Below are 13,192 nucleotides of genomic sequence, written 5' to 3'. Positions count from 1 at the left end.
CACCACTCATCTGACCCACTGGGCTGGACGGGTTGAGCACCACTGATCTAGAGTCTAATGCTAGAAACACTAGTAGAAAAGAGAAGCCTAGAATGTAAAGAATGAAGGTGGGATACTGGACACTAGCTTAATTAGGGAGCAAGGTAAATGAACAAGCATTTAGACAGATGTTACTTTTGTCAGACTTTATCTACTGTGTTATCAGCTTGGGCTTTTAGTCCCATTGAAAAAGGATCAATCCAAAAATGGCAGATCCACAACAGAAAGTTGCTGTTTAAAAGAGCAACTTTTATGGTGGAAAACCTTCCTATGCTATGACAAACTTGATGTGAGCAGGTATTCTAGTCTATTAATATTCATATTTCCCCTTCCACCTCCAACGAGGCTGGCTATCTGATAGCTTGCCCTGCAGTGAGCTGACAAGGGCACCCTCCCATATCTCACTGATCTGCTGACTGGCAGGACCAGACAGCAAAGGGGTCTGTCAAGGCAGCACAGCTGGAACTCCTCGTAGGCCACAAGGAGTAATTCCACCTCCACAGCTAGGGCACTGGCAAAAGCCACTGTTCTTGCTGCAGGACTTTAGAACCACTCCAGTTCCTGAAGGCAAAGATACTTATTTGACCTGTCCCTTGCCCTACAGAAACCACAGGAAGAGCTCATGTTCCTGTAGGACTACAGACAGGACAAGAGCTGCCCCTGCCCCACACAAGCCCCGCTTCATGTGCAGTGAAGGGGGTATGAGCAGGGAATAGCAATGGACAGGGGCAGAAATTAGAAGGGGACACAGACAGAGTCCGAGTCCCAGGGCAGCAGCCAGGGCTGTAATGCCAGGGCACCTATGGGGAGTATGGGGGTACACAGAAACTCTCCCCTTGCAGCTACCTCCATCTAATGCCCCTGTGGCATCAGATGGATATGGCCTGTCTGCCATGGAGATTGGGGGGTGAGGTACAGCTACAAACTTTGTAGGATTAAAAACATGTCTGGCTAAGCCCTATAGCTTTGCTGTCACTCTACAGGGGAAACAGCCAGTGTGCACCTTAGAGGCTCAAAATTGTGCCAAGACTTATCTTTTCTAACTGCTGCAGGATGTCAAAAGCAAGTGTCATGACCTGCCAGTCAGCAGAAGGCTGGCAATATCCTCTTGGATTCCCAAAGGTATCTGCAGTCATGGCTCAAAAAGTTAAGTCAAAACTTGTTTCCAAAAATGCCACTACTTAACTCTGATTGCATCAAATACGTATCAGAGTTCACGTCCTTGAAAAGAACTTGTCAAATACCAGTCACCGAGCTAGCTAGCTGGCTCAAAGATGAGAAAGTCCTAACAAATTCTCTCTAAAGAGCATCTTTGCACTCCATCCCCTGGAAGTCTCAATATTGACACGTGCATAGCCAATTACTGCAAACTCAACAGGTTGTTTTTACAAAATACTTGTTCCAGACAAGTGTATTTACATATACATATATACACCCCTCCCCCTCATATTCATAGATAGATAGATAGATAGATAGATAGATAGATAGATAGATAGATAGATATCTATATCTATCTATACATAACACCATTTCCTTTGTTGAAATATTTTCAAGGGAAATACAGCAAGTACACAAAACAGTCAAAAGATGAACTTTCTAAAATTAACAATTATTTTTAAAGAGAACAAAAATGTAGCAAGTTGACTGTACTACAATTAGAATCTATAAAATCTGCAACAATTAAGCAATTAAGAGCATTCCAAAACAGAAAAAGAGTTAGATTTTCCAATCTGCAAATCTACTTTGAGTCTCCTCCTAGTTAATGGTACAAGTTAAATGTGTTTCTTCAAAGCTTTATCTTGTGCCAGGTCCAGTGACAAGCTTGTGAATAGAGTTTTAGCAGGACAGTGAAACCATCCTTTACTGAATATAGCTATGTAGCTTAAGCTCCTCTACCTGGAGGAGCCTAAAAGAGGCTGACTGGTCAGGATCTTTTACTGGTGGCAACATACAGCATGAGTCAACTTGATGACAATGCTGAGGGCAACAAAAACTGAGGGGGCTTGGGGACATGACTTATGAGGAAAGACTGGGGGAAATGGGTTTATTTAGTCTACAGAAGAGGAGACTGGGAGGAGACTTAATGGCAGTCGTCAACTACCTGAACGGGGGTTAGAAAGAGGATGGAGCTAGGCCAGGGATGGGCAAAATCTGGCCCGTGAGGCCATTCTATCTGGCCTCCAGGGCCCCTAAAATTTAGAAAATAAATATTTATCTGTCTTTGGTTCCTGTAAAAAAATGACAGGAACCAGCAGCAGCAGGACCCAAGGGAAGCCCAGCAGGCTCCTGCAACAGCAGACTTCAAAATAGCTGCCTGAAAAAATTGTGCCTATAGGTAGTTATCATTTTAGGTGTTATTTGTAAGGGTTTTTTAAATTAAAATATATCACTTTTTTCCATTTAGCTTTATTAATTTGCAAATAATCAATTAACCATTGTTTCTCTTCCTGAAAAGGCCCTTAGAAATAAAGAACAGACACACAGTCATAAAGGAGACTAACTTCCTAGGTAAGTTAGTCACATTTTAAATGGTAGGGCCCCATTATTCATAGATGTGACTGTCACTGAACAAGTGAGGAGTGACAGTATTGTATACTTGCTTTAGGCAGACAAAGGGGACATTACAGAAAACCTGATTATATAAATAACCTTGGATCATATGAACATGAGCTGATTTAATCTAATTTAAATGGAAAGATAAACAAAAGGAAGTATGTAACAAAGTTTCTATTTCAGTTGGGCAAACTTTTGATAAACACAGGGAAGGAATTAGTCAACTGGACTGAGGAGATCTTGGAGAAGGCCTGAGGGTTTCTTTTTAAGTCAAAGACACAATATTTATTGGAATTTGCATCTCAAACCAGGGAAAAATGTAGGCAAGTATTCCAGACAAAGTCTGATGAATAACCACCTTCCTGTTTCAGAAAGAAGCAGCCTGCCTAGAAGAAGTGGGAAGTAGTATTGATCAGCAAGAAAACTGTTAGAGGTTAAGAGTAGGGATGAACCAAGAACTGACAGATCTACACACTGAACAAAATATTAAAACAAGTAGGAAAAGGCTCTTCAGCTTTATACAAAAGGAAGATAATGAAAGAAGTGGGCTGCTAAATCCAGAAGGTTAGAGATTAAAGTTGATCTAGGTTTTGACCAAAAACTAAATGATGACTATACTTTGCCTTAGTTTTCAATAAGAACGATGATGCTCAAAATAAGGATAATGATGGATAACAAGAAGGAACAAATGGAAATAGAAATGTCTACATAAGGTCGAAGCAAAAAATCAAAGAGCTGAGCACACTCAAGCTTGGAAGGAGAAATACAAGAGAATCTTATCATTTCCATCCTAAAATTCAGAGTGAATCAATGCATGAAATCACAGGTCTAATAGATTTTTGATAAACTTAAGTTGCATTTGTATCATGTAGCAAAAGTAGTACCTATATGTTGGGATTTCACGTAGGAAGAACTCAGTTACCTTGAAGAGTGGAGTAACAGAAATTGAACAATATTCAACAGTACAAAAAACAAGGTTGGGCATTTAGGGAGTAATAAGAATTTGAACTATCAAGTGGGAGATCAGCTGAAATGACTGAGTAGAAGGACTTCATTTCATTAGTCTATTACAGTATGACTGTGCCATTAATACAATGCAGTTATGTAAAAGGCAAGTGTAATTCTAGGATGCATCAGGCAAGTCTTTCAGCAGAGACAAGGAAGTATCAGTGCAACTGCAGAACACTGTGATGATATCTTTGCTCAAGAACGATGAATACAAAATGGAATAGGTTAAGAGAAAAGGGCAGTTAGGATGCTCAGAGTAAAGAAGAGTCTGTCATACTATGAAAGAAGACTAAAAAACTTTGTTTTGTTTATCCTAGCAAAACAAAAAGGTGAGAAAGGATACGACTGATATTATAAATACTTCAGAGGGTATGCACAAAGGAGGAAAAAACACTATTTAAAGGACAATATTGACATAACAGGAAATGTATAAACTGGCTATAAATATGCTGGCCTGTAAATAAAAAAGTTTGTATGCTTCAGAGCAGTAAAATTCTAGAACAGTCTTCCAACCAGAGTTACAGGGCTGACAACCTAGCCAGTTTTAGCATGCAGGAAAATCAGTTTACAAATGCAATTGTAATCACATCATTGCCTATTATAGCAGTGAACTAGACTATGATACAAAAGTCCTTTCCAGTCATACATACCTACTGATCCTTTCAACTACTTCCTGTACTTCTTTTCTAGGCAGCAGCAGCAGCAGGCTGGGAAAGCCCCACATGGGCTGCTGCTGCCTGTGGCTTTACAGGGCTGTGGCAAGGTTTGATGCTGCTGCCTGCAACCAGCCCTGGCCTCTGGGCAGCTGTGCACCAGTGGGCTAGGAAAGCCTCTTGCCCACTGCTACTGCTGGCATGTGGCTGCCTGGGGGCTGCACCAGGGTCCACAGTTGGCTTGGGATGGCGAAGAACTGAGCCAATAAGGGACCCAATCCTTTCTGTAGCATCACAGCCCTGGCCCCTTCCCCACTGTCTGCCCCAAGGCACCCACCACAAGCAATGAGCTGGGCCAGAGCTCCATAGACCCCACTGCAGCTGCCTGCAGCCTTCCCGTCACTGCTGCAAGCATCCCAGGCTCCATGACAGGTGGCAGGGGCCTGCCCAGAGCCTGAGTCAGCTGTGGCAGGCAGCTGGGAAGCTGTAAGCAGCTACATTGGGGGCCAGCTCACTGCTAGAAGTGGGTGCATGGGCAACCTTGGAGCAGATGCCAAGGAAATGGCCAGAGCTGCACTGCCCCAAGAAGGATCAGGCCCCTTGCTGTTCCCCTGCTGTACTAGGTACCCTTCCCCACTTTGCTCCTCCCTCCCTCCTGCCTGCCTGCCCTGCTGCCTTCAGGGGCACCATGCCACTTCCCTTTCCCCACTTTCCCACCTCACACTAAATGCTAAGTAATAAGGCATTATTGGTTAATTTATCAATATATGAATAAACATTTAACCATTCGCATCCCTACTTAGAACCTTGAGGCTTTTAAATAATGGAAAGAAGTCACATAATGATGGGAAAATAAAGATCTTGTAAACAATTTTATTTGAAAAAATTATTTTAAAAAGATTATTTACAGTAGGCAAGAAAAAAAAACAGTGAAAAATTTACAGAGGATCACAAACATATTTGTGAATTATGTCTTTCTCTTCTTTTAAACACTGAACATTCTTCCATGCATGGCAGGTCAACCATGCTGAAGAAGCTATTGAGAACCAAATATATCACTTGGAAGTAATACCAGAAGCAATAATCTTTGCCAAGTGACATGTTAGGATGGTATTTCCGTGTGATATGACACTGGGCTCTCATTTCAATAAAGAAAAATATGGATTCACGGGCATGTCATATTCTTCCTTCTAATGAAAATAAGCAGTAAAAATTTGATCCATCAGCTAAAACAATTATTTGCCCAAGAGTCTAGTAGATGAAAAGGAATTATTTTGAGAGAATTTTCAACTGGAGAATGAGCTCTCAAATTTATGAATGGGAGCTGCTAAACTGTGACCATAGCTAGTCTAGGTCATAAAAGTACCTACAAAACTTTTCTACTTCCCTCTCTTTTGTAGATGTTTAATAATACTTTAATGTTTGGGGGGGGGGGGGGAGGGAGTTGTTGCTATCCCCCCAGTGAAGTATTCCATATCAGTACTGATGAAACTGCATTGGAGTTTGTTTATTAAAAGGATGTTTTTGATAGGCTTACTAGAGACCAAAAGAAAAATGAATGTTAAGGTTGCATTTGTCTGCTTTTGCTAGATCAGGGGTGGGCAAAATATGGCCTGGGGGCCAGATGCCGCTCACCAGGCTGTTCTATCCGGCCCATGGGGCCCCTAAAAAAATTTAGAAAATTAATATTTATCTGCCCTGGCTGCCTATCATGCGGCCCTCGATGGCTTGCCAGTAAGCGGTCCTCCGCCCAAAATAATTCCCGCCCCTGCCCTAGATATAAGTCCCACTAGAAATAAAAGTAGGAAATCCAAATGATAAAGTTATTTCAATGATTTTCTTGTTAAGAGTCAATGCAATGATTTTGCTGTCAAACTAATTAAAATCTGTATGGGTAGTGTAAGTCACTTTCCCCCCCCAGTCTTTATAAACTTTTTTAAAAAAGTTTCAAATCCATCTTATATAACAGCTTCCAAGCAGACAACACACAAGCAGAGGTAGGAAGTTTAATGGCAGGACAAACATCTTGTGATCCATTAATGAAGTGAAGTGTCCCCCTACTAAGGTAGACATGTTCACTAAAGGCATGTGCATCAAGAATTTGTCTGCCTCTCAGCATCCACTTGAGGCTATGCTTTTTTGAGTTCTCATGAGTGGTCAGTTTTTACAGAAAAAAAAAGTATTCTTTTTACCAATAATTTTGATACTGAAATTAAAAGTACCATGCTTGTTTTGAGCGATTAGATCATAAAATATATTTATATATTATAACAAGATTCTTAACAACTTTCTAAATTAAATCGTTTCCACACATTTCCACTCACACTGAGTGGAAAGCAAATATAAGATTTACAATGGAATTTAGAAGAGTACATACAAGTGAAAAAATGCTTAAATAAAATAACCAAAAACACTGTTATAAAGTATTTTCTTTCTTTTCTTTTTGAACAAGTTTTAGGACAATAATGGTTTTGTGCAAACACTAAACTGAGGTCATGGAAGGAGCTTAACTAAATAAGTCACTGTAAGGTAAAGGAAAGTAGGAGTTTAGTGTGTTATCTGTTCCATGGTAAATGCCAGGGTGTGCGCGCTTTACCTTCCAGCAGAGTAAACTTGTTCTGGCTTAGTCCTCAGTGGAAGAAGGGTACACTGATGTGGTTTAGTTTTTGTTTATAACAAGGTAAGCATATGCATTCATGCCCTCACTTGCTTTCCAATTAACTTGTCTTTCAAATTCAGCTTAGCTACTGCTTGCTATTATGTCATCATCTGAACAAGGGATATTACTTACTTTTATTCATAGTAGCTAGGGTCAGGAGGGACCTGAACAGATCATCTAGCCTGAACCCCTGCCACAGGCAGGAATGGATGCTGGGTTCACAAGACCCCAGACAGGTGATCATCCAACCTCCTCTTGAATTTGCCCAAGGTAGGGGCGAGGACCACTTCCCTGGGAAGTTGGTTCCAGATTTTGGCCAACCTAACTGTAAAATATTGCCTTCTCATCTCTAACCTAAACCTATTCTCCATCAGGTTAGGTTACTGTCACCCCAGGCAGTGCTGGGGAGGAAAAGGGCTCCAGCAATTTGCTGGTGATCTCCCCTGATGAGATTGTAGGCAGCCACCGGGTCCCCCCTCAGCCTCGTCTTGCTGAGGCTGAACAGGTTCAGGTCCCTCAGTCTCTCCTCATAGGGCCTGTCTTGCTGCCCTCCCACCAAGTGGGTGGCCCTCCTCTGAAAATTCGTTACACTCTTAAAAAAAGTGAGGATACAAATTATTCCAAACACTTGCACTTACCAAAAATCTCTAAAGATAACACTTTTTTCACTAGTTTTCTCATGTTGGATATTCATACCTAACTATAGAAAAAACAGCTTAGTCAGAAAACATTACTACATTTTAAAAAAAATAAACTTGTATTTACCTTTTGGTGAACAAAAAGTCTTCAAAAGTGTTAGCTAGTTCTGGCCACATACTGTCAAATTTTCCAGAAGATGCATGCTGCCTTGCAACTGGTAGTCCAATAGAAAGAACTTTAAGAAGAGAAGATACTGCCAGCTTCCATGTGCTTTCAGATGGACAGGAATACTTCAGACTTAGAGGTATCCTCAATGTCTGGGAAGAGAAAGTTCAACTAACGGTTATTCTTCCTTGAAGAAAACTAAGAGAGAGATTTATGATAGCATATCTATACAACACCTCTACAGGACATTTTACACCGAAGATGGTAATACTTTTCTCCAGTTATTGCTGGGATTTCAGATGCTCTCTTTTTGATCTAATTACAATGATGATTCATGGCATATAACCTGGTTAAAGTAAAGACCTGATTAACCGAATACATTGTTGAAAGTAAGAATCTATTCTAATTACATTGGAAAATGATCTGTTTATTTTTCTCCCTATATTACCATTAGGGCCCTGAGAAAAATAGCAATTTTGTGGACACCGAGAAATTAGCCCCACACCACGATTTAAGCGTTATGAGCCTGTGCCAGAAAAAAAAACACATGAAAGCACAGGTTTCCCTTTGCAGACTGGTAGTGTTCCAGCCTACAACAGGAAACCTGGGCTTTCACAGCATTCCAGCCTGCAAGCAGCTGCTGGAGGCATGGTCAAGATGCAGCCACATGAAGGTAAGTGTATGGGGCGGGGGAAAGACTTGGAGGGTCAGGGTTTGAGAGCTGTTGTGGGGAGGGCGGCGGAGGAATGGACAGTAAGCGCCTGCCTGCCATAGGCAGAGGAAGGCCAGGGCTAACAGGCCCATTAGCCCCCCAAAACTTTTCATGGAGGCCAGCAACAGCACTATGGCACCACCATCTCTCAGTGCCCAGTGGTGTGCAGCTGCTCCTCTGCCGCCACTTACAGTTGCAGCGCATGCTGGCTCCACAACAGCCCCGTGTGAGTGAGGGGCAGGGTCAGGTAGGGCTCAGCCACCCCCAAATAATATTTTCTCCCCACCCCTCGATGCCTGCTACACGTGTGCAGGTAAAGTATCGTTTTTCACAATATTCACGGAACTTGTCAAGATCAATAGTTGTTCCATGAATATTCCATGAAAATGATACTTTACTCGTGCACGTGTCACAATTTTCTCAGTGCCCTAATTATCATCTGCTGGTCACCCCTAATCCTGACAAATGGGTTTCCACAACTTATGCAGATAGACTGAGACAGAGTTCATCATCATGAGAAGGAAGACTTTAGGACCTTGTTACATCTTACACTATAAGCCATTGTTCGGCCTAGCGCTAGCTTGGAATTTGGAGCAGTCACATCTTAAGGCAAAAGATCTTTTCTGATAGTTTCTCATCTGCACAGCTGTGACATGCCACTACAGGCCTGGTGAGCAGGGCTGGTGAGCCAGGACAGGCTTCTATCCCTGCTATATGAGCAGGGGTGAGAGAGATTGGGAAGTGGGGGGCCGTGTAACTATCAGTATCACTTGCCTCTCCTAAAGCCCAGCATGGAGAGCATGCTGGTGGCCTGCTGCAACAAGGTAGCACCCTCCCATCCTCAGCCCCCTCCTGCCACACCCTGCTGCCGCTGGGGCTACTAAATACTCCCACCAGCCACAGCATGGTACCTACTCTGCTGCCTGGCCCAGCAAGGCACTAATGACTCCATTGCTGCCTGGCCCTGGAGCACTGCACCACACTGCCCCACTGGTTTCCGCCCAGCAATATCACTTACCCTCTCCCCCCCCCCCCCCCCCCGAGCTGGGCATGGGTAGTAAGCTAATGGCTCACTATGATGAGGCAGTACCTTCTCGTCCATTTCCTCTGCCATTGGGGCTGCTAAATGCTCCCAGCAGCCATGGCATGGTGCTGTGGGAGGAAACCACTGGGACAGTATGGCACAATACTCTTAGGCTGGGCAGCGATGGAGTTGTCAGTGCCTTGCTGGGCCGGAGAGCAGAACCAGTACCAGAGCCCGCACCCATGCAGCACTCTTCTTTTTCTCTAGTTCTGGGCCATGCAGCAGCATCCTGGTGGCACCAGCTATGATTTTCCATGCCTCACCGCTCTCCCTCCCCCCAGTCACTTCCTGCCAGGCCCAACCTGCCTCAAGCAGTTACCATCTCCAGCTACACAAAGAAACACCATCTGGGGGAGGGACAACTTCATCCTGGGATACTGGAGGACTTCAACTCGAGTGGCACAGCCATCAAGAGTGGCAACACCTTAATGGAACAAGAGCATGTTTGTGGAACAGAGTTGGATCTTGTCCTGGAGTGGCATAACTGAGCTACATGAGTGCTTTAAGCCACTTAAAGGTGTTAACCCCTGGATTGGCTGCAGGTTAAGAGCTCCAGGAGCTGCCTAAAATTACCATTTACTAAGCCCGTTGAAGAGACCAGCCCTATTCAAAGGAAGCTGCCAAAGTGGAATACTTTCAAAGTTGGGAATAAAAACAACTTGATATTTATACTTCTCATAACAAATAATATAAAAAATAAACCATGTGCACATAATCCTTACAAGGAATCATTACAAGGAACCTAATAAATATAAGAACAAGTGATATTTTAAAGACTAAAACTATTAAGGAAAAGGATTAACCTGCAAAATAAAATAAAAGAGAGAGTATTTTTCATTTACTTTCATGTCACATTTGCTAATCCTAGTAAGTAGAAAAATAAACAAGTAATGAGATAATGAAGAGATAGAAGAGAGAAAGGTATTGAAAGAGTGCAAAGTTAGAGAAGCCCTCCCTAGCTAAACAGGAATCCCACTCTGCTGAAGAATATAGTTGAAAAATCCTGAAGACCAAGTCTATAGTAACTTGGAAACATACAGACAGCACAACGCTGGGACAAACAAAGTCTTTCATGAACTAGTTTCTTATAAGCGTGCTTGCACAATTCCAGATTTATCCACAAATCCACTGGATTTATAGTTGCAGGAAGGGAGATTCATCATCAACGTAAGGTATCTTTGAAGTGGCAGCATTTTTCTCCCATTGAAATAATTGGTAACACCAGATACAACACACATATTAGCACAAATTTCACTCAGATGTCTCTAGTAGAACAACATTAAAGAAATATTATCCTAATTTGGAGATCTATACATTCTGTTTACAATAGATTATAAATAAAATCACCTATTAATGTAAAAAAACAGCAGCCACCAATTAAAGATCACTATATCCATCTCATACATACTTGAGAAACTTACAGCCAGCTGAAAATATCTAGAAATGAAGGTCATATCAAATAAATTACACAATTCATGAGTGCAAATGCTAGGGCTAAAGTTTTCAAGATCTTCAATTTTTCAGGTAATATTTAAGAACTAAAATCAGAGACCTGATTTTCAGCAAGTAAGTGACACAGCACTATAGAAAGTCAAATTTCACCGTTTCAGTAAACATATATAGGTTTTGAAGGATGTTTCAGGATCACATTTTTTCCATTTTAACTTTTGCTCATTTCTGTTGCAAGCTTAAGCTGCCACATACTCTAGCTACCAGATTCTCAGCCTTTTCAAGTGCTAGTCAGTAGCAAAGGCATCAAAATTACCTACTGCTTAAACCTTGGCTAAGGTATCATCAGCCCCTAGAGTGGCCTGTCAGATTCCAACAAATCTGTGAATTCTGCTAAATACCTTGTCACAAGGACATAAAAAAGGAAAGGAAGTCCCTACAACAAGATTTCAAAATACAGGTAGGGCTTGAGAGTAATTATAGAGAATGTTCAGTGTCTTAGAATAATTAGAGTTTTGTTGTACTGTATTATAGTAAATCAGTTTAAAAGCATTGAAATGTAAATTTAAATAAATGATATTATTTCAGTCCACTTGAGTTAAAGAATTGATTCCTTCCCCATAAGCCCCAGACAAGAATCTTAACATACCATTTGTCTGCAACTCTGAATAGTGCCATCTACACTGTCCCCTAGTGGTTCCAAATCAAACTAACCAATTTAATATATAAACAAAAGAGAACAGTTTTTACCTTAATAATGTTCTGAAGAACTTTCTCATTTACAACAGCTTTGTGGCAAGCAGTCTTTTGGTATAAATCCACTACAACTTCCAAAGACCTCTCAGCAAATGGTACATAATTCAATGCTACCCATTCTGCCTGGAAAAAAAATAGCACACTGTTGAAGCATGAAAATATGCTGGTTATGCTTAAGAAAATTTATATTTTACACTGAAATATTATTTTAATGCATGCAAGATTTCCTAAAACTACATTCCAGAGGAGCAATTTTGATTCAAGCAAAACATAACCCTTCCTTCCCCACCCCCCAAAAATGCCCACAAAACATTCCGACTGCAAAAGTGTGGTAACATTTTGGAAAAGGCACATTGCATTTTATGCAAGAATACTATAGTAGGACAATCTTTAAGGAAATTTAACTCACCGGTGCAAATAGTTGTATCTAGTGTGATTCCATTGGGTTGCAGGACAAACAGAATAAGAATAATTAATACATATGTAATAATTACCTCTTAAAGTTATATTGAATATTAGCATGTTGATTACACATTAGTGTTCATATTGTTTTTTTAAAAACAGTTAACATGCTTCAATTGCCTACTGAATATGGAATTTTAAGAACTGCCAATTTACAGAGTTCTCCCTAAAGAAAATTATATTTCAGACTACTTTGATATAAGAAATACAGCACAAGCTACTTAAGATGTGTGTTATTGTGCCTGAGGTCCATTTTAGACTTTTCCTATCAAAAAAGTATTGAGAAAATATGTATCGAGGTAACAGAAAAAAAAAACAGTAAGAAAAGTCTGGAAAAAAAATGTCAATAGCTTAATTGACGACACAAGCTGACAAAGTTTTGTGGATGGGGTAAGAATGTCTATCACCTCTGTCTGAAATAAAACTGAAGTCATGAGCCATTACAGTTAAAATAGAAAAGATGGGATTTTTAGTTAGTTACCTGATTATATTTTGCATTTGCAATGTGTTTCGTTTCCAGCTGCCCATACTGTGGAGGCTTACAGGAGAATTCTACAAAAGCTAGTAGCTGGTCAAAGATTGCTGGATACATTATCTGCATATTTTCTGAACCTACACATATGGCCTGTGAACAAAATTTAAGCATTATAATATTTACACAAAACTTCAGCTTTAAGAACTTCTCCTGTATTAAAAAATAAGCAGGAACTGCTACTTCCAAAAAAAATTATCAAATCTGTTACAAAAATATAAATACAGATTTCTCAGCAAACTCTTCACTACCTCCATCATCCACATTGAAATTGGAGATGTCAACAAAATTCTAAATTTCAGATGATATAATTAAATACTGTAACAGTACACTGATGCAAGGTGACTGATGCAAGGTGACTACCGCATGATCAACAGAAATGGGACTCAGCAAGAGTGATGCTTTATGTTATTTATTAAAAGATTGCTCTGCATGTTTTTTGGCTCTGTCCCACAACGTTCTAAAGTCCCACTTGGAGGAA

General features: G+C 40.8%; 1 protein-coding gene across 2 annotated transcripts in view; it reads right to left on the bottom strand.

Moving 5' to 3' along the window:
• MON2 (MON2 homolog, regulator of endosome-to-Golgi trafficking) overlaps nucleotides 1-13,192 on the bottom strand; it is a 140,879-nt gene that overhangs the window by 24,096 nt on the left and 103,591 nt on the right. The window contains exons 27-30 of one of the 2 annotated variants that reach the window (XM_006260497.4): nucleotides 12,661-12,804; nucleotides 12,127-12,144; nucleotides 11,712-11,840; nucleotides 7,678-7,868 (exon numbers count right to left, since the gene is read on the bottom strand). In XM_006260497.4, the coding sequence (XP_006260559.1) occupies nucleotides 7,678-7,868; nucleotides 11,712-11,840; nucleotides 12,127-12,144; nucleotides 12,661-12,804 (482 nt within the window). The remainder of the gene's footprint in view (nucleotides 1-7,677; nucleotides 7,869-11,711; nucleotides 11,841-12,126; nucleotides 12,145-12,660; nucleotides 12,805-13,192) is intronic. The other variant, XM_014595901.3, reaches the window with a different exon arrangement.

The sequence above is a fragment of the Alligator mississippiensis genome, chromosome 4, assembly GCF_030867095.1.
Source record: "Alligator mississippiensis isolate rAllMis1 chromosome 4, rAllMis1, whole genome shotgun sequence".
In the NCBI taxonomy this organism is placed as follows: domain Eukaryota; kingdom Metazoa; phylum Chordata; order Crocodylia; family Alligatoridae; genus Alligator; species Alligator mississippiensis.
This window is presented reverse-complemented; position numbering and strand designations above follow the sequence as displayed.